This window comes from Piliocolobus tephrosceles, chromosome 16 (genome assembly GCF_002776525.5).
Source record: "Piliocolobus tephrosceles isolate RC106 chromosome 16, ASM277652v3, whole genome shotgun sequence".
In the NCBI taxonomy this organism is placed as follows: Eukaryota; Metazoa; Chordata; class Mammalia; order Primates; family Cercopithecidae; genus Piliocolobus; species Piliocolobus tephrosceles.
Window position 1 is genome coordinate 37,866,391 of NC_045449.1, and position 23,787 is coordinate 37,890,177.

At 39.2% G+C, this 23,787-nt stretch overlaps 1 protein-coding gene across 2 annotated transcripts in view; it reads right to left on the reverse strand.

The window, feature by feature from the left end:
• ANKFN1 (ankyrin repeat and fibronectin type III domain containing 1) overlaps positions 1–23,787 on the reverse strand; it is a 374,035-nt gene that overhangs the window by 199,344 nt on the left and 150,904 nt on the right. For both annotated transcript variants that reach the window (XM_026456748.1, XM_023204555.1), the window contains one exon: positions 1,143–1,277. Coding sequence is in view for 1 of the 2 variants with exons in the window: in XM_023204555.1 (XP_023060323.1) it covers positions 1,143–1,277 (135 nt within the window). In the remaining variant the exon portion in view is untranslated. The remainder of the gene's footprint in view (positions 1–1,142; positions 1,278–23,787) is intronic.

The window sequence follows — 23,787 nt, forward strand, 5'->3', positions numbered from 1 at the left end:
TTTCCTAACTTTGGTTTTTATTTAGAGAAACATGCTGCTCACTGTTCTAACATCATTCATCTTTGTCAGCACCCAAGGCCACAACTTTGTCTGAACAGCCAGTGATATACTGCAGATAGAGTACAGCAAAGACATTAAACTCTATATGACACTTATATGGGCTCTGAATTCACCAGAGATGGATTGATGCTGCCATAAAGCCTTGGGGTAGCCAGGCAAACAAAAGACTAAGGAGACTGGTGGGGGCGGGGACGGTGGTAAGAAAAGCAATATATTTCTACTTCACTTTCTCTCTCTGCTGAGGTTGGCCTATATCTTATTTAGAAAACGAAGAAACCAAGTGAGTATGGGGATTTTTGGAGCCCAGTACAGAAGCAAACTCAGCCTTGATTATCAGTGGAGTTCCTGATGACTCTGACCAGGCCAATGATCAGCACGGGTAACTGGATACTTAGAACATCCCACTTTGAACCCAGTGTACCTCATCAACCCTATATCTTTTATGAAATAAAGAAAAGACTTAAATAACATAGATGCAAAAGTAGTGGTGGATCAAGCAAGGGTTTAAACACATGTCCATTGATTCCCTTGCAGATATCCTCAGTATCACAGTCATAATGTTATTTATGGGCACGCTCACCCAGGATGAACAGAGTGCTAGCATTCCTCTCTGCTTGCCCAGTCTGAAAACTGGATTAAAGACAGTAATATATCTGGGTTTGCATTCAGGATTATCAGCACGATGGAACTCATCTTTACCTGACCCAACAGGTGTTTTGTTAGGGACTCAGGAACCTGACTGGAAAATGATTTTACACAACAAAACAGTAATGTATTTTTCATAGCTAATGCTAATCAGTTATGCAAGCACTTAATGTGATTAAGCTTACTGCAAATAAAATGCCCAATTATCAGAAATGGGGCTTCCCTACCCCCGTCCTGTCTCTCCACAGGGACGTGTACGTACAATTGCAGACCACTATGTGTGTGTGTGAGCTACGGACCACCTGCAGCTAACTTCGGAAGATGCAGATTTTTAAGTTCTATTTAAGCCACAGCAACACATACACACATTAAAAATAATCAGCGATCAAGGAAGCTCCATATTCATATGAAGAAAGACAACAATAAATTTGACTTACCAGTTTATGCTGTTTGAGGCAGCAGAGGAACAAGTTGTTGGTAATTGTCCAGTGCTTTCATTCAATAAATCACATTGGCTTTGCTTTCTCCTGTGGCTCAGCCTCTGTGCAAAGCAAGCGAACTTCCTTCCTATTCTGCGTAAAGAATGAAATGCGAACAGGATCACTACAGGCGAGAGATGAAGTCCATGATCACGAAGCTACTCTTAATGCAAAATAAAAGAGCAAATGATGCATGGGGAGAGAAAGGGAGAGGTAAACAGCTTGGCTCAGAGGCTAGGTGTATTCTCTAGACTGCAGCCTGGGGAAGGTTTGATTCCTGTAGCTTGTGTGCGTGTAGTAAAAGGATACCATGACTTCAGTGTGTGTTTAGCCTATCGTATCTGTGAGGACCATTTGAAACGGCTTGCAGAGACATCTAGCTTCATGGCAAACAAGACTGAATCCGAACCGACCGTCACTCAGGGGTGAGCAGAGGGGCAGTCGGTCACTACATCAACGGCAGGGAAAGAAATATTGTCTGGCATCCAAGAGCTCATCCAGCAATCTGTGAGTGCAAATGATCTACAACCCTTCTGGGGCCAGACACCCCCTTGTTTCCACAGCTGTCTCGGACCAGAAGCACACAGGTAGCCGTCACATCCCTTTACCACAGGGCACCTGCGCAATTCCTTACAAGCTCCTAGCAGGAGCTAGGGGGCATCTTAAGAAAGCTCTAAATCCAGTCAGCGCTGCTGAAACTGTGCTTGGGGTTTTGTCTGAGCAGGTTCAGAGAAAGTAGTCAGCAGATGTGGGACTTAGGGCAGCAAGAGGCTCAGTCTCAGGAAGACGATTCCAGTGCTGCTTCTATGCCAGCCACATATGGGTATAGCTGACTCCTTTCACAGCATTGTGCTTTACATGACTAATGAAAGACACAAATAGATTTCCTAGAAAGCTGCATATGTAGGCATTTCTAATGGTTCTCACTGAAATAAAATGGCAAATGACCTTCACAGGCTGCTTGTTACGTTGGGGGGTGGGACTTGCCGATTGATGGCACATATGAATACTGCACACATGCGCATACACACACACACACACAGCAACACACGGCCCTAGCAACAGCATTAAGAATCTTTCTAAAGCTCTGTTCTGATTCTTTCTCTACCAAATGAATGTTTAGCTGCTGTGATGACTTCAGGAGTAATTTTGGACTCTTCTGCTAGGCACTGACTAGTCTGTTATTTATACCTGGAGCCAAATAAACTCTCAAAGTTTGAATGAGACTCTGTAGCAAATTAGGAGAAAGTCTCTTGATCATAAACAAGAGGGTGGAGAGTTAATCTTTGGCCTGGTAATTGCTTAGAATCCTGGAAATGACATATTGTATTCCCCAAACTCTCCCCCTTTCTAAAGACATTATCTCCCCCCATAGCTCGCTCGCCCCCAACAGGTGACTGTTCTGCAGCTCCGATCTGAGGCAGGGCTCAGTGACTCATAAAACCTGGGTGGCCAAAAGGAAGAGCTTGGTTTAGCTTTTAACAATTGTCTTACTTTTTCTTTTCTTATTAAAAAGGCAAAATATCTTTTTTGAACATTTACTATCACTTTCTATCCTTGGATTTATTTGTCCATGGAAGCATTGCTGTGAATAATCTAATTTAGTAATATTCATGCCCTTGAGGCTTAGAGGGCTATGTTTTTCATTAAGGATTAAGAAAGAGTCTGGCTTCTCTTGCACAGCCTAGGCCAAAATGATTGCCAGGTAAAAATCTACACTTTCATCTAGAAACATTTTGGCTTTAACGCAGATTTACTTGAATTACATCTGCTGTGGTAAGCTAGGTGACTGAGTAACTCTACTAAGGTTAGGGGGTTGCCTCACAGGGGTCATGAGTTACGCGTGCCATACAGACCTAAGAGGACAGTGCCTCTGATAATAGTAGCAACACTTTCTACAGCAAATACTCAAGCTGAGTCAAAAAGCTCATGTTTATTGCAAAGGAAATTCATTAATTCATCCATCTATTCATTAATCTACTCTTCAGTAGACACTTAATAACTATTTAGTAGGTTAGATTCATTGTGCTACATACTTTAATGTTACTTAGAGCCTATTGATGAAGTATAAACTCCTCAACATACCCTAGAAAAATTTCCCATATTCTGGCTCTTCCTATCTCTATAGCTTAATTTCTCACTACCTTTCTATTTGCATTCCATGCTGTAGCTTTTTTGAATATCTCTTAGTTCCTTGGACATGCTATATTGACATATATGATCATGAAAATCAGATCATCAAATATGATGGGTGTTCTTCTGCCTGGATGCTCAGTTCCTTATGTCTGGCTAACTCCTGTGCAGCTTTGGAATCTTGGCTTAAACATCAACTCTCAGAGATATTTTTCTAGCCCCTAGGCTGTTAGGGTCCCTGTTCTGTGGTCTGAAAGCACGACACCTTATATTCTGCCATCATTATATCCATTATATTTTATTGCATTCATTGTTTAGCATCAGTCATCCCCATTATATTGTCAGAGTTTAAGTGCAAAGTCTCTTATTCTCTGCTGTATGTCCAGGGTTTAGCAGAGTTCGTGGCACATAGAAGGCATTCAATAAATATTTGATGTTTTGTTGAAGTGCTTAGCATGTATTTTCTGAATGAATACATAAATCACCTCAAGAATAATGGGAAATGGGGTCTCAGAATTGAAAGGAATCTTAAAGTTCTCTTGGTATGTCTAATCTTTCTTGCCAAGTGACCATCCACAGAAGGCTTGCCTCCTCCAATTAATCCTTCTGGATTAATCTCAGCCCACATTGATCACACTCTTACTTTGTCTCCCACTTTCTAGCACTTTTACAGGATGTTCTTCCTTTTTGTTCTCTGGCTGTTTCCTGGACTTCGTCTCATCTCTGCAAACTGGTACTCTACAACTCTTAGCATAAGCCTGCAATTATCTGATGCTTGATTCACTGAACATCAAACACTCGAACAGGGAGTTAAATGATCAGAGTCTTGTTTTAGGAAGATTTCTCTGGTTCTGAGGGAAGTATAAGTGAGATTAGCCAGACCTAGAGAAGACTCTAATAGTGACTACAGCATGAGATGGGATCTAAAGGCAGCTTTGCCCTTTCTTTCCTTCTACTCCTCCCCCATGACTCCACCCTCCATGTCATAATACCAATGTTCTCATTTGGAACACTGAGAATGTTTGTTCCACACTCAGAACTTCCCCTCCACCCAACTCCACCCCCACAGTTATTTAACTTGCTTAGGGTATTTGCGAATGTGTCTCACTGATTCAATTAAAGGCTCCTTTAAAGGCAGGGATTGTGTTTTATTTTGCATCGTTCTCCTTCAGCCACTACACCTCCTGCCCTAGTAAGTGCTCAGTAAAGGTTAAGAAAGAAAATCATTTATTATATGCAGTGTATTAAATGAAGCAATGTGGTTGGGAGGGCGCATTGCTCCCATTCAAAGATGAACAGGGCATCTTTTCAAAGATAAAAGAGATATATTTAGCAAGAGATATGCAACCGATTACAAGGCAGAATTAAGTGCCATAAAAAAGTATGAGCACTGTGCTAAGGGAACATAGAATTATTACTTCTTTCTGTAACACATAGAAAAGATTCACCAAGAAGGTGGCATTTGAATTGGAATGAAGATCTCTCTACAGGTTGAAAAGAAGAAACAGGTTTGGAGTCAAGGCATAGTGTCAAGGCATAGAGTTCCAGGGCTCTTAGGGAATGACAAGTAGTCCAGTGGACTGGAGTGAATAATGTAGGGAAGAGCTGATAGAATTTGTCTCAAAAAGTAAGCAGGAGCTAAACTGGGAAGAGCTTGAATGCCATGTAAAAGAGTGTGGACGTTATGCCATAGGTGACAGTGATCTAAGCAGGAGAATGCCAGAACAGTTGATTAGGATCCACCTGGCCTGGCCATCATGGATAGTGGTGAGAACCCAGAAGCAGGAAGACACTAATGATATGAAGGCCTGTGAAGATGTAAATTAGGAGATGAAAGTCCTATCTTTGGAGATAGAACTTACAGGATTGTCAATAGTATAGGTGGGGGACGGGGAGGATGAGAGAGAGAGACAAGTTGAAGGTGACTTAAAGTTTTAGCCTACATGATGGCGGATGATGATGACATTAATTTATTCTAGTATATACACCTAGAGATGATTATGGCATGTAGGTTATGGTCTGTGCTCTTTTTTCTAAGACAGAGAAAAGAACAGAAGCTGAGTCCTTGGAGTCATGTCAATGTGCCTAGACATTCATAGAATGCTTTGAAGAACCCATTTAGTATCAGGTAAAGACTTCAGTCCAGACTGTGACAGATGAGCTGCCTCTACATTCAGGGCCATTTCCAGGGGGCATGGGTACAGGGTTTCCATTAAATGTGAGAGTTTGTGGTTTCCCACTGCAGTTGTTTAGCTCATTGGAAAGAACCTGGGTCTGGGAATGGGGAGTTTGAACTTGAGTCCTTGAGCTTCTCCTCACCAGCTGTGTGATCTTGGGCAAGTTACTTTTTACCATTAGGCTTCCTTATTCCCACTTGTGAAATGAGAGAGTTGGACCAGTTAAATTCAAAGGTTTCTTTTAGTATACTCTCCTCTGATTTGTAACATATGATGTTTAGAATTTCAGAATACTTATAAAATTAGGCCAAAGCCCACCAATATTAGAAGCCAGTAATGTCCACTTTCCCCTGCAAAATCCTGACCATATTTTGAGAATGTCCATATATCGCTGCAAATGCATGTCTGCCCTGTGGTTAGTTCCATGTGGTTTGTTTGTTAGACATAAATTTAAATTGATCACTTTTTGATGGCTATTTTCTAACAATTTTTCACTTTTTTTTCAGTGAAGATTTTTTTTTCTTAGGGAGTGCCTTTTCATCAGGATCTCAAAATTAAATTATAAGAAGTGGCATTCCCTTACTGTGGTCAGCAAAGAGCCTGGCCAGCCTTCTTCCGTTCCCTAATCTCTTGACCTTCCTTAGGGCGCGGCTACTCAATAACGGCTCCAATTCTTTTTTAAAAAATAAAATGTGCTACTTACCAAAAGCTGCTAAAAAGGAGACAAAAAAAATAGGAAAAGAAAACTAACACCCCAGGGTGTATCTGAATATACTTACTATGTGCGAAGTTGTTAGTAATGAATGTGAAACTCTTCCTCCTCCTCCCTCTCAATTTCTAATCCCCAAAGAAAAAAGAAAAAGGGTGGGGGAGTGCATTGGCTATTCAATCCAAAGCAGACTTTTTTTTTTTCTCTCTCTCTCTAAAGAAAAGATGCAGACTGCTCACGGGCATGCTAGTTCTTGATTATTTTGTTTTAAGTACCAATTGACCTTTCAGACTAAAAGTAATGGTCCCAAAATATCCTGAGAAAGCCTCTTTCGGAATTTTTCTCTAAGTCTTGGAGACGAGACACATTGCATTCAAAAAGACTCTTCAAAAAGAGATGGCCCATATTCCTGGTAGTGCAATCCGATGACAGAGTGTTTATCTGAACTAATCATGTGGGATTTTCCAGTGCCACATTTATGAGAAACGGGATTCTCTTAAAGGAGGCTACAAACACTTCACTGAAAGCTTTCCAAGAACGGCTTCATCCATCCTCTCAGCAGCCTCTCACTGGGCTGTAGCACCGACGTGATAATCAGAGTCCATGCTTCTGAAAAGCCTTCTTGTCCTGGCTGCCACCCTCCTTTCAGTCATCATTAGAATTCTCAAGCTATGAATCCCCTATTGTCTGTATGAGCCCAGGATCCCCCACACCATGCCGAGGAAGGAATGTGAGCCTCCTGGGTCTGGCTCTAAGTCTCAACCTTATCCAGCAGGTCACAAAGCCCCATTTATATGCAGCTCCAATATTTTATCATAATTCTTTATCTGCTCGGCCCCATATATCCTCTAGGGCAGTCAGGAGACATTTGGTAATGAAGCCCATTTATCCTCATTTTCTCAATTGGCACACTTCAGGTTCTAATATTTATGTTCACACTGTCTTAATTTTGGATGTCAAAGATACTATACTAGACAAGTAGCATTGCCAAAGGATAATTGAACCATGTGGAAGAGTTCACTGGAGTCTGATACATGATGTGGTTTGTCATATTACCAATCATTGCATCAAAATAGTTACTTTTAATAGCTCAGTGGAAAAATAATAATAAATGCTGCCATTTATTAAATACCTTCTATGTGTCATGCAATGGTATCACTGAATTCTCACAGCCTACAAAGTAGGATTATCCACTTTTTATCGATGAGGAAACTAAGGTTTAGAGAGATTAATCACTTTGTTTATATGCATTTAGGGACTGAGCTGAGACTCAAACCCAGGTCTCTGCAAAGTTTGTGGTATTCCACCTCATTCCTTTGCCAAGAAATAAGAAATAATACATAACATGTATAATAATATAATAAGAAATATAATACATTTCATTAGTTGCTTTACATTAATGTAACGTGATTATTTTTCACCAAAAACATGTACATAATTATGAAATTCGGGCTGACAAAATGCTTTGGCTGAGAAATGAGATCTCCTCTGATAAGCATTAGCACATCAGGTCAGAGTAGGAATTTGTAGCATACATTTCACCTATCAATAGGTGGCAGTATTCACCTAAATCTCTTTAAAAGGAGCCAGCACAGGTTGCTTCTTCTTATGACCAATCCCTAGGCCATCTGTATTCTTTGATGCACTAGATTTGGTCATAATGAATAACGTGTGTAATAGGTTGGTGGCTAATTGGACCTCAATCATGCCTTTGTATAGTGATATCTGGACTGTAGTGCAGTTGTGGTAGAGGACTATTATCCACAGCAGAGATGTTGGTATCCCTCTCCATTTACAACACTCATTTTGGCCGTTCCTCTGGGGAAGTCTTTTATTGGTGCTTCAAAGCCGAAGATGATTTTTGTGTCTTGGATTACTTTAAGGATGTTATGCAGAATTCTCAAACAATTTGAAAATGAAATGGTTAATACTCTAGGATTTGAGAATTCATAAACCAATGTTTGTCTAGATTAAAAAATAAAACATTTATCAGACTTCAGGGTTTCAGCTTTTTTAAAACCCTATGTATATGTACAGCTACCCATCAAATCATATGAATCTTCACCAGTAGGCATGGAAGCTGGAATCCATAAGGTGACTGACTATTCAATAGACAAGTCAAAATGGTTGAGTTGATTAGTCAAAATACTGAAGGATAAATGACTACTCAATTTTAGACAGACCCCTCCTCCTCCTCTTACTCCTTTGTCTATGTTTTTTCTTCCTCCTCATTTTTTTTTGTAAAGAAAATCTTAATATTGAAATACCTGTAGTTAAAAGTCACAGATTCAGTCGCTATTTTCTACTTGCCAACGGGAGTCCACTTAGGAGAATTTAGTTGTATAACGTCAACAATACAGGTAGATAAAAAGATAAAAGAATAAGCTGAAAGACTCTTTGACCTATCTTTATGCTATCTTCTCCATTTTCATTTGAGATACTTGGGAACAGATCATTATCAATGACGACCAGCAAGCACTTAGAAATTGGATAGATGCGTAGTCCTAACTCTCAGAACTAAGAAGTTGACTCCAATAAGATTCTCAGCAGACCAGATTTTCTTAAAAGAATACAGATTGGCTGGTGGAATAAGGAAAGTGGCCCTGAAGACCGCCTATTTACCTCTCTTTTATGTTCCCAGTGGAATGAGTGTCTTTCTCCTCCCTCCTTGTAGTATTTATAACAATGTTAACACTCTCAGCACAGCCTAACTTCATTAGAGTTACTTGGGGCTCTATGTAATTCTCTTACTGGATTGAAATCCCCATGAGGGAAGGACCGAGGCTTCACTGATTTTTGAATTTCCCTCTCAGCTCTTGGATTGGGGCCCTTTGCGTGGTAGATAATGTTCAATACATATAGGTTTAATTGAGCAGAATTAAAGATTACTCAGAGGAATGCATTTTATACTTTTGCCCAGTGTAAAGAAAAAGTGCAGCATCGGTGTTGGATGCTATGCATGCTCATATTTCTAATTTCTCATCTGCTTCCATTTCAGAACAGTATTGGTGATGGTAGACATATCATGCCAAAGGCCAGCACCCTCCCCCAGAACCATTAATTATCTATTTTTACATCCTTGGCAAGGCCATCTGATTTTGTAGAAAAATGCCCTGGTTATATGAAGGTTAAATGCAGAGGCAGGCCAAAAAATAAAAATTAAATTTAAAAAAGGCAGTTACAAGGGACATTAAGTGACCTACTGTGTCATTCCAATCACTAATATTTCCTGTCTTTGTGGTCTGGAGACTCAATCCGCACTAAAGAGCTGAACAAGGCGACGCTATTTCCTGGTGGCGGTTATCATTGTTTCCCATATTAGGACAAAGCTAAGCACAAGGGGATACTGTGTGTATCGTGTCTCACAAGGGAAGAGGAAGCATCTTCAAAAGCTTACAAAATTACATTGAACCCATTTAGGCATATCAGGACATAGTGCCAAGCTGGAGAGATGAATTACCCAGTTGAATATCACAGGCATAATGAAGTTGTCAACAGCAACAGTGCAGCTCTAGATTGTCTGATTATGCGTTGACTGTGCTGGCCATTCAGGGACACACCAGGAAGGAAATTGTTGTCATATTGTCCACCACATTCCAAGCCCCATCCCAGCCATGGTGATAAACCTGATACCCTGGGGAGTACGTGGAAAATAAAAATAACAACAGCAAGCCAGAAAGAAAGAGCATCCTCTTCTGATGGTCTCTTATGTCTAGCATTGCTGGAGTCTCTCCCCTTCCGTGACTCCAATCTGTCATCTTCTTTTAAAAAACTGACCATGACAAGGAATGCAAGTTTAGATCCTGGCCCTCCAAACAAACATTTCACAATGGGCTTTTTAGCCTTTGTTCAATTCAAAATAAGCAGGAGTTCCGCAAGAAAGCTTTAACTACGTGGGTGGGATTTACACCTTTCCTATGAGTCAAAGATGAAGGCAAGGCTGGAGTTTTCCCTTTTGCTGCAGCATCTAAAAAGGTTGATTTGCAGTGTTTCTGGACAGCAACTGGAATGTTCTTGAAGATTCTTCTGGCCTTTTTTTGTTTGTTTGTTTTAAACACCTTCAGTTTTCTCCTCTAAGTGAGGGGGTCATGCTAGATGACTTTGAAAATCATTTCTAGCTCTAACATGCTATGATATCAGGAAGCCATAAAGCACTTAACACATAGAAGAACTTCTCTGCCACAAAGGAAAAAAAAATGCTTCCTTTCAACCCAGCTAGTCTTGGTTTGTATTGGACATATAGTCTAATATTTCAGAGTCAATATATGTGATCTCTATTTCCAGAAAGTGTGCTGAAATCTGCTTTAAATGTTATTTATCAGGAATGTTTTCTTTTTTTAAAAGGAACTAATGGAGATTTGCCTCACTCATTAATAGAATTCTATTCTCTATTCAGATTTTCTTCAAAGAAAGCCAACAAGATGTTTCTATTAGTGGGGCTGGTGCTTTTTAAATGCTTACAATATAGCACAGGAGCATTTGATCCTTTAATTACCCTAGGTGGCCCCACTCAGTGGGTAGTGATTTGGGTGAGGAATCTGGATAGCTTTAATGATCAGTCAAGCCATAGAGAAAACTCTCCTCCTTCCACCCTCATTTATTGTTCTCTCGTGAGTGCCAATGAAAATGAGTTTTTTTGTTTTTTGTCAGTTCTTCTAGGAATACTTCTGTTTGGCATTTGAGTCCAGGCTTAAGTTAAATTTTAGGTGCCCAAGACCAAATTTCCAGAAGGGTCCTCGCACCCTTGGTTAACTGCTAAATAAATAAATCTCTAAAGAAGCCTTCCATATTTTCCAGGTCCTTTTCTCCATTGATTTCACAGCCGAAGTGTTCCTTAGATGACACTCATGTGGGTGGCTTGTGACCCAGTCTCCTGTCAAATTGCTCAGCTTTCTACCACCATAAGAAATACCTCCTCCCTTTGACAAATGGAAAAGCCTCCTTGGTTTATCTCCACAACTTCATGGAATCAGATCCTTAGTATTAAAGAGAGAATTCTTGTAATTAATCACAGTGAGAATTTGAAATACTAAGAGGAGCAAGGAAGTTAATTCTATTTGCACATTCGAACATAATAATAAAGACCTATAGCTGTATAATAAGACCCAGCAATTATAAAGGCCGTCTGCACTATCAGTTAAACATTGTCTGTAAATGCCACTTTACCCATTAAAATTACTCTCAGCTTAAAATAAAAACTTTGTCCCCTTTCTTCTAAAAATGTCAGATGAAGTTTGCTGTACAAATGCCAGGAGCATCTGACCTAAGGCATATAGCAGCAAAGAGGCATTTAATGAATTGGAGAAGAAAGAAGAACAGAGGAGGAAAAAAAAAAAAAAAAAAAGAAAGTTGAAGAAGTTGTAGGAATAGTTTTAAGAAGGCTCGACTGATTCATCTCGTTAAATTGTAGCCTCATCTTTATTATTCCCATCTCCTCTTCACAGACATTGGTGCGACCCTTTTATTTCTGGCCTAGTTATTCTGTCTTCAGACTTCCGTCCAACTTCTCTTTCTTCATTTTGTCCCAGACTCTGAACTCCTATGAAATCAGATAGAGCAGGGTCTGAATGGGCTGCTGTGGCCACTTTCTAAGGAGTAAAGGAGCTTTCTAAGCTCAGAGGAGCTTTCTCAAGGGCTGCATATGCCAAATACTCAATGTCATTCTTCCGCATTGTGAAACCTACTGGATACACCTTGCAGCACAGCAAATGCATTGAATAGAATTAAAAGGTCAATGGCTTATTCACTTCCTTCACCATTTTGGAGAAAAGTACAAGATTTTGCTCAGAGAGGATTAAAAGGACAGCAACAGGCACCTTCTGTCTGTGCTGTCCTGCTAGCTAGCATAGTCTCCGCTCAGTTTGAAAGAGGAGTCACAATGTTTCACCCATTTGTCAGATGCTCAAACTCAATCTGTCAAGTACAACTATAACCAAGGCTGGTTATCCATTCTTATTGTTCCGTCAGTGATTTATCTTCAGCATCAAAGAAAAGTGGGAGTTTTCTATGACATTTGCAACTTCAAAGTACATTTAATTCTTACAGAAAAAGACAGAGAAAGAAAGAGAGCAAGAGAATGAATCATGCTACATATTCACCATCTCCTCCAGCTATTCTAGTGAGAAAATCAAGCCTCAGGAGCATTTACACTTCATTAACCAAATATTAACCTACTGCAATGTGGCATATGGACAGGAGAAATTGTGGCTATTTTAACTGACTGAATTAAAACCAAATAGGCTGAAAAGAGTTACGTGCAGCCCAGTGAAACACATTTGCACCTGAACAAAAAGGGCTTATTTTGAGCTTGGCAGCATTGAGTAGTTGAGACTGAGAATACCTGCCTGAGAGGGTATCAGGTACCAAACAAGAACTCCAGAATTAGAGTGATGGTTTTGAGGACTATTAAAAAAAAATTATGTTGCTTTCAGTTAATGCAAAATCATTCACCTCTTCTTTTGTCTACATCCATACATTTTTTGACTGTGCCTTTATCTAAAATGTCCTGAGATTCAGGATGCTGTAAAGGTTACTGATGAGGGCAGCCTAAGCTTGAGACCCATTGTAGGAAAAAGCCCAGTATACTGGAAATGAAATACCAGTTAGAGTCAGGAGATATGAGTAAAAGACTTGGGTTTGCTACTTATTCGCTGTGAATCTTTGTAGTCTTTGGCCACTTGACCTGAGTCTTAATTTTCTTATCTATAAAATGAAATTAATAGTAGTCACACAAAAGGCTAGAACAGACATATTACAATAGAAGATATACAAGTGGTCAATAAGCACATAAAAAGGTGCTCAATATGATTAGTCCTCAGAGAATTGTAAAATAAAATTAAAATGAGATACTAGTTTACACCCACCAGGATGGCTAAAACCAAGAGTTGGTGAGGTTGTGGAGTAACTATAGTGTATTTAGGTTGCTCATTGGAGTATAAAATGGCATAACTTTGGAGAATTGTTTGACAGTCTTTTACAAAGTTAAATATACTATACCTTATGACTCAGCACTTCTATTTTTGGGTTCTGCCCACAAGAAAGAAAAGTAAATGCTCACGGAAAGAATTACACAAGAATATAGCAGTCTCAGTTAAAACAGCCAACCTGGAAATAGCCCAAATATCATCAATAGAGTAATAGCTAAACAAATTGTGGTATGTTCATGCTATGGACTATTACTCAACAATAAAAAAGGAATAAACTACTGAGACATACAATAATGTGAATGAATCTCAGAAACATCAGATTAAGCAAAAGAAGCTAGACGCAACAGAATATTTACTACACAATTACATTTCCATGATGACCAAGTACTGAAAAAACTGATCAGTAGTGACAGAAATCAAAACACTGGCTGCCTAGGTAGGACTGGGGTGGTGGGATATTTGATTGGACAGTGGCAGAAGGAAACTTTCAGGCCTGTTGGAAGCATTCTATATCTTGATTTAGGTGTTGGTTAGGGGGGTATATACAATTATTGAAACATAACTAACCAAAACACAAAATCTATTCATGATATTGTATGCAAATTATAATTAATGAATAATGCCTGCCCTAGCTATCTTACAGAGATATTGGAAGAGCAGATGAGATTTGAAGCAAATGTAAAATGCCATGTAAATCTGAGTTGTTATCATTTGATAGATAAGATCAAACATAGACTAATCTAAGAATGGGCAGGCATATGGAGATGGGTATTTCTAAGCTGAGTGCAAGATCCCAGGATGTGGACCCAAGCGGCAGCCCAAGGACCAAGAGAAAAGGACTGAGAGCCATCCTCTTTTCACCTTAAGGCTCAGATTGTTACTAGCTCATACAGTGTCTTTATGAGGCTCAGAGAAAGAACCAGTTCCTTCCCCTTACTGTGGCACACTGCTTGGGGAACAGAGCCTGGCTGGGTTTCAGCACTCCCTTTACCTCCTGGACCAGGCTTGTTTGTGCCCTGAACAATCTGCACAGCTTCATATGAGGTCCTCTTTAAGGCCTTTGCGCATACTGTTCCGTCTGCCTAAAACATCTGTCCCTGTTTCATGGGACTGGGTCCCTTTCATCTCTCAGGTCTTGGCTTAAATATCATTTCCTCAGAGAGGAAATAGCCTTCCCTCATGTCCATTAATCTTTATTTCAGCACTCTGTTTTTTTTTGTTTGTTTGTTCGTTTGTTTTGTTTTTGAGATGGATTCTTGCTCTGTCACCCAGCCTAGAGAGCAGTGATGTGATCTTGGCTCACTGCCTCCCTGCTTCAAGCAATTCTCCACCTCAGCCTCCCAAATAGCTGGGATTACAGGCACCTGCTACCACGCCTGGCTAATTTTTGTATTTTTAGTAGAGATGGGGTTTCACCATCTTGGCCAGGCTGGTCTTGAACTCCTGACCTCGTGATCCACCCGTCTTGGCCTCCCAAAGTGCTGGAATTACAGGTGTGAGCCACTGTGCCCAGCCCCCTGTTGTTTTTCTAAAAGCACCAACCATCGTTTGTAACTACTTTCTTTTCTTTTTTTTTTTTTTTTTTTTTTTGAGACGGAGTCTCGCTCTGTGGCCCAGGCTGGAGTGCAGTGGCCGGATCTCAGCTCACTGCAAGCTCCGCCTCCCGGGTTTACGCCATTCTCCTGCCTCAGCCTCCCGAGTAGCTGGGACTACAGGCGCCCACCACCTCCCCCCAGCTAACTTTTTGTATTTTTTAGTAGAGACGGGGTTTCACCATGTTAGCCAGGATGGTCTTGATCTCCCGACCTTGTGATCCGCCCGTCTCGGCCTCCCAAAGTGCTGGGATTACAGCTTTGAGCCACCGCGCCCGGCCTGTAACTACTTTCTTTACTTGTTTGGTAATCTGCTCCCTTTTAGACTGTGAGTTGCATGGGAGCAGAGAATCCATCCCTTGTTCACAATAATACCCCAAGATGTAGCATAGTGCCTAGCATATAGTAGGGGCCCTACAAATATGTGATGAATGACAAAATCAGATGCAGGTTTGGAGAGGTGTGAGGCTGGAAGTTAGTGACCTTTGCAGTAGGTGATCAGGTAACAAAGGCTGAAAAACTGGAGACCAGCAAAGGAAGGGAGGTAGGTGGAGGACCATGGAGGGCCAGAGACCTGGCAGTTAGGGCAGCTAGGATTAGGAGAGAGGCTCCAAGAAAGTGGGAAGTACCTATGTTAGGGATTCAACTAAAGGAGTGTGAAAGGAGGTGCTGGGAGAATGGGTCAGAGTAAGATTTGCAGAAATAATGCCTAGATGCTAACCCTGAGGTCTCCTGGGATTGGCTTTCTTTTATACTCTGGGTCTAGACTACATAGGCAGCACTGGGCCATAGACAGCATCAAATCAAAAGGTCTCTGGGAATTGGCAGCCAGACATACGTGGAAAATCAAGCACCTTCTCACAGAAAAGTATCATTTAATTTTAAGCAAACCAGAGCCAAGCTGGGAGTGGGCAGAAGCACAGAACACAGGTCTACTGTCAGGTAGGCGGAGGATGGCTTCCAGTAACCACATGGTAGGCCTCAGCATGTGGAGGGGCAGACCTACTATGGTCAGACCAACACTGGGTGGTGGGGGTGAAGGAAGATAATGTCCAATGGGAATAGAATATTTAGGAATGACTCTTGCTTTTTAGAACCAAGTTTTCAGGTGAACCATAGACCTGAAAAGGAGATTGTAAAGAATTCTAGATTCTGTGATCAGAGAGTGATCACAAAATAACAACATTGATATCACAAAATAATGGGACTACAAGTTGAGTATCCCTTCTCTGAAACACATGGGACCAGAAGTGTTTCAGATTTTAGATTTTTTTCTTGGAGTTTAGAATATTTGCATATACATAATGAGATACCTTGGGGATGTGACCCAAGTCTAAATACAAAATTCACTTATATTTCATACACATCTAATACAAATAGCCTGAAGGTAATTTTATACAACATTTTTTGCTAATTTTGTGCATGAAGCAAAGCTTGTGTACACTGAACCAACAGAAGGCAAAAGCGTCACTATCACAGCCACCCATGTGGACAATCTCTGGTTGTTTGGCATCACTGTCACTCCTGCTTCTGAATTTATATGCTACCAACAGGCAATCATGTTTGTGTACGTTTTCACACATAAATACTTAACAGTAAAAAAAAAAATGACATGCATTAATACAGTGAAAATATAATGTACTCAGGGTAGGTTGTAGTGTCACATTGGCACTGAAAAGTTTTGGAGTTTGGAACATTTGGGATTTTGGATTTTTGGATTAGGTATGCTCAATCTGTACTTGATGAGTCCCTTATGCTCACCGATTCTTTTGAACCCCCCAGCAACCCTGTGATGGGAAGTAGAATTAGAAGCACCTGAATTTACAGATGAGAAAAGTGAGGCCCAAATCTCATGGCTAGAAGGTGGCAGAGCCAATACTTTGTAAAATAATCACCTTCACATGAACTGTGAGTAATGGATAAAATAAATGTGGTACACACACACACACACACACACACACACACACACGAGAGAGAGAGAGAGCAAGATGGAGAGGGAGAGGGGGAGAGAGAGAGAGAGAGAGAGAGAGAAATATTATGTAGCCCTAAAAGGGGGAAGTTCTATCATTTGTGACAACATGGATAAACCTGGAGGATATTATGCTAAATGAAATAAGAAATAAACCAGGCACAAGAAGAGAAATACTTCATGATGTCTCTCTAGCGTAGCATCTAAAAAGTTGAACTCAGAAGCAGAGAGTAGAATGGTGGTTGCCAGGATCTGGGGCCATGGGGAGGAAATGGGGAGACACTGGTCAACGGTTACAAAATTTCAGTTACACAGGTTGATTAAGTTCTGGAGATCTAATATACAGCATGGTGACTATAGTTAATAATACTGAATTGTATACTTGAAATTTGCTAATAGAGTAGATCTTCAATGTTCATACACACACACACACACACAAAGTAACTGAGAGGTGATGGATATATCAATTAGCTTGCTAGTGATAATCATTTCACAATATGTATCAGAACATGGAATTGTACACCTTAACTATATACAATTTTTAATTTTCCAAAGCACAGCAGTCCCTCCTAATTTGTGGTTTTGCTTTCTGTGATTTCAGTTACCCATGGTCAACTGCAGTCTGGAAATATTAAATGGGGAATTCCAGAAATAAACAATCATAAACTTTAAATTGTACACCATTTTGGATAGCATGATGAAATCTTGCACCACCCCAGTGTCCTGCCCAGGACGTGAATCATCCCTTTGTCCAGCGTATCCATGTGGTATACACTACATGCCCCAAGTCATTGATTTCATCTGCTCCTGATACCTAACTATTGACATCATCATGGCTCAATGATCTCGCACCATGTGAAGCAGATAATCCTCTTTGTGATGTATCATCAGAAAGTCAGGAGTAGTCTAGTGCTACATCACAATGTCCATGCTATTCACCTCACTTCATCTCATCTTGTAGGCATTGTCTCATCTCACATCATCACAAGAAGAAAGGTGAACAGAGTGCAATAAGATATTTTGAGAGAGACAGAACACATTTACATAACCTTTACTACAGAATATTGTTAAAAGTATTCTATTTTATTATGTTATTGTTGTTAATAGCTTACTGTGCCTCATTTATAAATTAAACTTTATCATAGGTATGTATGTATAAGAAAAACATAGTATATATAGCGTTCAGTATCATGCAGGATTTTAGGCATCTGCTGGGGGTTTTGGAATGTAGCCCCTGTGGGTGAAAGGGCACCACTGTACCAAAAGAAAGCCAAAAGAGATTTTAAAAAATTCTTCCAATCTATGAATCAAAAAAAGAGCAGAAATCTATGATATTGATAATAGAAAAACAATAGAGAAAATCAATGAAACAGAGAAAATGTCTTTAAAAAGATAAAATTGGCACCTCTATTAACTGTTGAAGAACAAGAGAGAAGATGCAATTTATCAATATCAGGAATTAAGTGGGGATGTCATTACCAATTTTACAGATATTAAAAGGATAATAAGGGACTACAATAAACAATTTTATAACTATAAATTTGATACCTGTAATGAAATGGACCACTTTCTTAAAAAACAGACCATCACAACTCACCCAATATGAAATTGATGATTTTAACTGTCTTTTAACCATTAAGGAAATTGAATTTATAATTTAGAAACATCAAAGAAAGTAATGTCTAGTCCCAGATTGCTTCACTGGAGAATTTTCTACCAAATGTTCCAAAAAGAATTAAAGAATTAACACAAATGTTATACAATCTCTTCCAACTCAAAAGGGGAGGGAACACATAATATTTTATCTTATAAACCTAATATTATCTTGGTAACAAAACTGGACAAAGACAGTGCCAAAAAAGAAAATATTCCTCACCAATGTAGATGCAAAAAACCATTAACCAATATTAGCAAACAGAATTCAGAAACATATAAAAAGAATTACATACCGTGACAAAGTGGTGTTTTGGTGTTTATTCAATGGATGTGAGGCTTATTTGATATTTGAACACCAATCAATGTAATTCACCATATTAACAGATAAGAGGTGCAAACTCACATAATCGTATTAATTGATGAAGAAAAAGCATTAAACAAAATTCAACATTCATTCATTCATGATCATAACACTCAGAAAATATCAATAGAATGAACATCTTCAGCTTGATAAAGAACATCTACCAAAAATTCAACAGCTAACATAACAGTAAATGGTAAAAGACGATGCTTCCTCCCAAGATCAATAATAAGTCATGCCTACTCTCATCACTCTTATGTATCATAATTTTGTGAGTTCTAGTTAGTAATGGAAAGCAAGAAAACACAATAAAAGGCATTTTATTGAAATGCTAACTAGAAAAAAATTATTGATTAGAAAAAAATAAAACCATTCCTAGAATTGTGCAGATGAAACGATTGTCTGTAGAAAATCTGAACAAATCTACAAAAAGACCACTAGAACTAATAAATGAGTTCAGGAAGGTCACAAGATAAGAGATGAACATACAAAAATCGATTGTATTTATGTATACTAGCAATGACTACATGGATGCAATTTAAAAGTGCAATACCATTTACAATTGTTCAAAAAAATTAAAATCTTAAGTGTAACTCTAACAAAACACATACAGGACTTGTATGCTGAAAACTACAAAATGCTGATGAAAAAGAATCAAAATCTTAATCAATGGAAAGACATACTGTGTTCACGGATTAGAAGATTCAACATAGGGCCAGGTGCGGTGGCTCATGCCTGTAATCCCAACACTTTGGGAGGTCAAGGCGGGTGGATCACGAGATCAGGAGATTGAGACCATCCTGGCTAACACAGTGAAACCCCATCTCTACTGAAAATACAAAAAATTAGCCGGGTGTGGTGGTGGGCGCCTGTAGTCCCAGCTACTCGGGAGGCTGAGGCAGGAGAATGGTGTGAACCCGGGAGGTGGAATTTGCAGTGAGCCAAGATCACACCACTGCACTCCAGCCTGGGCGACAGAGTGAGACTCTGTGTCCAAAAAAAAAAAAAGAAAAAAAAAAAAGAAAAAAAGAAGATTCATTCAACATAGTAAAGGTGTCCATCCTTCCCAAGTTGGCATATACATTTAATACAATTCCTCTTAAACTCTCAGCTAGAGTTTTTTTAGATATGGAAAAGATTTCTCTAAAATATAGTTGAAAAGGCAAATGAACTAGAATAGCTAAAACAATTTTGAAAGACAAAAATAAATTGGGAGGAATAAGGTTACTCTGTTTCAAGACTTACTGTATATCTACAGGAATCAAGAATATCTGATGTTGGCAGAGAGACAGACACATAGATTAATGAAACAGAACAGAGAACCCAGAAATTAACCCATACAAATACGCCAACTGAATTCTGACAAAGGTGCAAAAACCATCCAACACAGAAAAGACAGTATCCTAACAAGGGATGCTGATGCAAGTGAACAACCAGAGGCAAAAAACCGAGCCAAAAAAACAACCCTCAACTTAAGCCTCACATCTCATACATGAAATTTAGTTCAAGATGAATTACAAATTTAAATATAAAATGTAAAATAATACCACTTGTAGAAAAAACATAGAAAAACATCTTCAGGATCTAGTACTGGGAAGAGTTTTAAAACGGCACCAAAAGCACATCCATAAAATTAAAAAATGACAAATTGGACTTTAACAAAATGAACTTACGTTTTGTGAAAGATCCTGTTCAGCGGCTAAAAACACAAGCTACAGAGTGAGCAAAAATATTTTCAAGGCATACATCTGACAAAGGACAAGTATCTAGAATACATAAAGATTTCTCAAAACTCAACAATATAAACCAAATATTCCAATGAGAAAATGGGCAAAAGACATGAAGGGATATTTCACTGAAGAGGATATATAGGTGGCAAAAATGAAATCAGCATTTGAAATAAACGTGTGAAATTATATTCAACACCATAAGAAAAGCCGCAGAGTGAGAAAAAATATTTTCAAGTTATATGATATGGTTTGGCTGTGCCTCCACTCAAATTTCATCTTGAATTGTAGTTCCCATAATCACCATGTGTCATGGGAGGGAGCCGGCAGGAGGTAATTTAATCATGGGGGTGATTACCCTCAGACTGTTCTCATGATAGTGAGTAAGTTCTCACAAGATCTGATGGTTTTATAAGGGGTGTTTCCCCTTTTGCTTGGCATTTCTTGGTGCTGCCATGTGAAGAAGGATGTGTTTGCTTCCCCTTCCACCATGACTGTACGTTTCCTGAGGCCTCCCAAGCCCTGCAGAACTATGAGTCAATTAAACTTCTTTCCTTTATAAATTACCTAGTATCAGGTATGTCCTTATACCAGCGTGAAAATGGACTAATATACCATACATCTGACAAAGAACAAGTATCCAGAATATATAAAGAATTTTCCAATGGAACAGAACAGAGTCCTCAGAAATAATACCACACATCTACAGCCATCTGATCTTTGACAAACCTGAGAGAAACAAGAAATGGGGAAAGGATTCCCTATTTAATAAATGGTGCTGGGAAAATTGGCTAGCCATAAGTAGAAAGCTGAAACTGGATCCTTTCCTTACTCCTTATACGAAAATTAATTCAAGATGGATTAGAGACTTAAATGTTAGTCCTAATACCATAAAAACCCTAGAAGAAAACCTAGGTAGTACCATTCAGGACATAGGCATGGCCAAGGACTTCATGTCTAAAACACCAAAAGCAAAGGCAGCAAAAGCCAAAATTGACAAATGGGATCTAATTAAACTAAAGAGCTTCTGCACAGCAAAAGAAACTACCATCAGAGTGAACAGGCAACCTACAGAATGGGAGAAAATTTTTGCAATCTACTCATCTGACAAAGGGCTAATATCCACAACCTACAAAGAACTCAAAAAAATTTACAAGAAAAAAACAAACAACCCCATCAAAAAATGGGCAAAGGATATGAACAGACATTTCTCAAAAGAAGACATTCATACAGCCAACAGACACATGAAAAAATGCTCATCATCACTGGCTATCAGAGAAATGCAAATCAAAACCACAATGAGATACCATCTCACACCAGTTAGAATGGCAATCATTAAAAGGTCAGGAAACAATAGGTGCTGGAGAGGATGTGGAGAAATAGGAACACTTTTACACTGTTGGTGGGATTGTAAACTAGTTCAACCATTATGGAAAATAGTATGGCAATTCCTCAAGGATCTAGAACTAGATGTACCATATGACCCAGCCATCCCATTACTGGGTATATACCCAAAGGATTATAAATCATGCTGCTATAAAGACACATGCACATGTATGTTTATTACGGCACTATTCACAATAGCAAAGACTTCGAATCAACCCAAATGTCCATCAGTGACAGACTGGATTAAGAAAATGTGGCACGTATACACCATGGAATACTATGCAGCCATAAAAAAGGATGAGTTTGTGTCCTTTGTAGGGACATGGATGCAGCTGGAAACCATCATTCTTTGCAAACTATCACAAGAACAGAAAACCAAACACCGCATGTTCTCACTCATAGGTGGGAACTGAACAATGAGATCACTTGGACTGGGGAAGGGGAACATCACACACCGGGGCCTATCAAGTGGAGGGAGGAGGGGGGAGGGATTTCATTGGGAGTTATACCTGATGTAAATGACGAGTTGATGGGTGCTGACGAGTTGATGGGTGCAGCACACCAACATGGCACAAGTATACATATGTAACAAACCTGCACGTTATGCACATGTACCCTAGAACTTAAAGTATAATAATAATAAAATAAAATAAAATAAAATAAAATAAAATAAAATAAAAGAATTTTCAAACCTCAAGAATAAAAACCAAATATTCCAATGAGGAAATGGCCAAAAGACCTGAAGAGATATTTCACTGAAGAGGTTATATAGCTGGCAAAAATGCAACAAGCATTTTAAATAAATATGTAAAATTATACTCAACACTATTAGCCATTGAATAAGCTTGTGAAATTATATTCACTATCATTAGCTATTAGGGGAATGCAAATTAAACCACAATCACAACAAACCTATCAGAATAACTAAAATTAAAAAAAGACAACACCAAATGTTTGCGAGGTTGTGAAGAAACTGGATCACTCATACATTGAGTAAGAATGTGAAACTGTACAACCATTCTGGAAAACAGTTTGGGACATTTTTTTTTAAACTAAGCATGTAATTAACATATATTCCAGCAACTGCACTACTAGGCATTTATCCCAGAGAAATAAGGACTTTGGTTTGAACAAAAATCTGTACACAAATGTTTATAAAAGCCTTATTCATATTAGCCAAAAGCTGGAAACAACTCAGTTGTCTTTCAACAGATGAATGGTTAAAATAAACTGTTATTTACATCAATTCCACAGAATATTACCTAGCAACAAACAAGAACAAAATGTTGATACACACAACCACCTTGATGAATTATCCTGAGTGAAAAAAAGCCAACATTAAAATGTTACATACTATATTATTCCATTTATATAACATTTTTGAAATGTAAAATTATAGAAATAGAGAACAGATTAGTGGTTGTCAAGAGTTAAGGAGGGGGTAGGGACAGGAGGGAAGTGGGTGTGGTCATAAAATGGCAAGTTAAAGGATCTTCGTCGTGATGGGAATGTTCTGTTTCTTGACAATATCAATATTCCGGTTGTGGTATTGTTATCATTGGATGGAAGACGTTACCATTAGAAGAACCTGGGTAAAGAGTACATGGAATCTGGATGGGTGCGGTGGCTCATGCCTGTAATCCCAGCACTTTGGGAGGCCAAGGTGGGCGGATCATGAGGTCAGGAAATTGAGACCATCCTGGCCAACATGGTGAAACCCTGTCTCTATTAAAAATACAAATAAAATAAAATAAAATAAAGTCAGCTGGGCATGGTGGTGCGCACCTGTAGTCCCAGCTACTCGGGAGGCTGAGGTAGGAGAATCGCTTGAGCCTGGGAGGTGGAGGTCACAGTGAGCCAAGATTGTGCCACTGCACTCCAGCCTGGCTGACAGAGTGAGAGTCCGTCTCAAAAAATAATAATAATAATAATAATAATAACTTTTAAAAAGTACATGGAATCTCCCT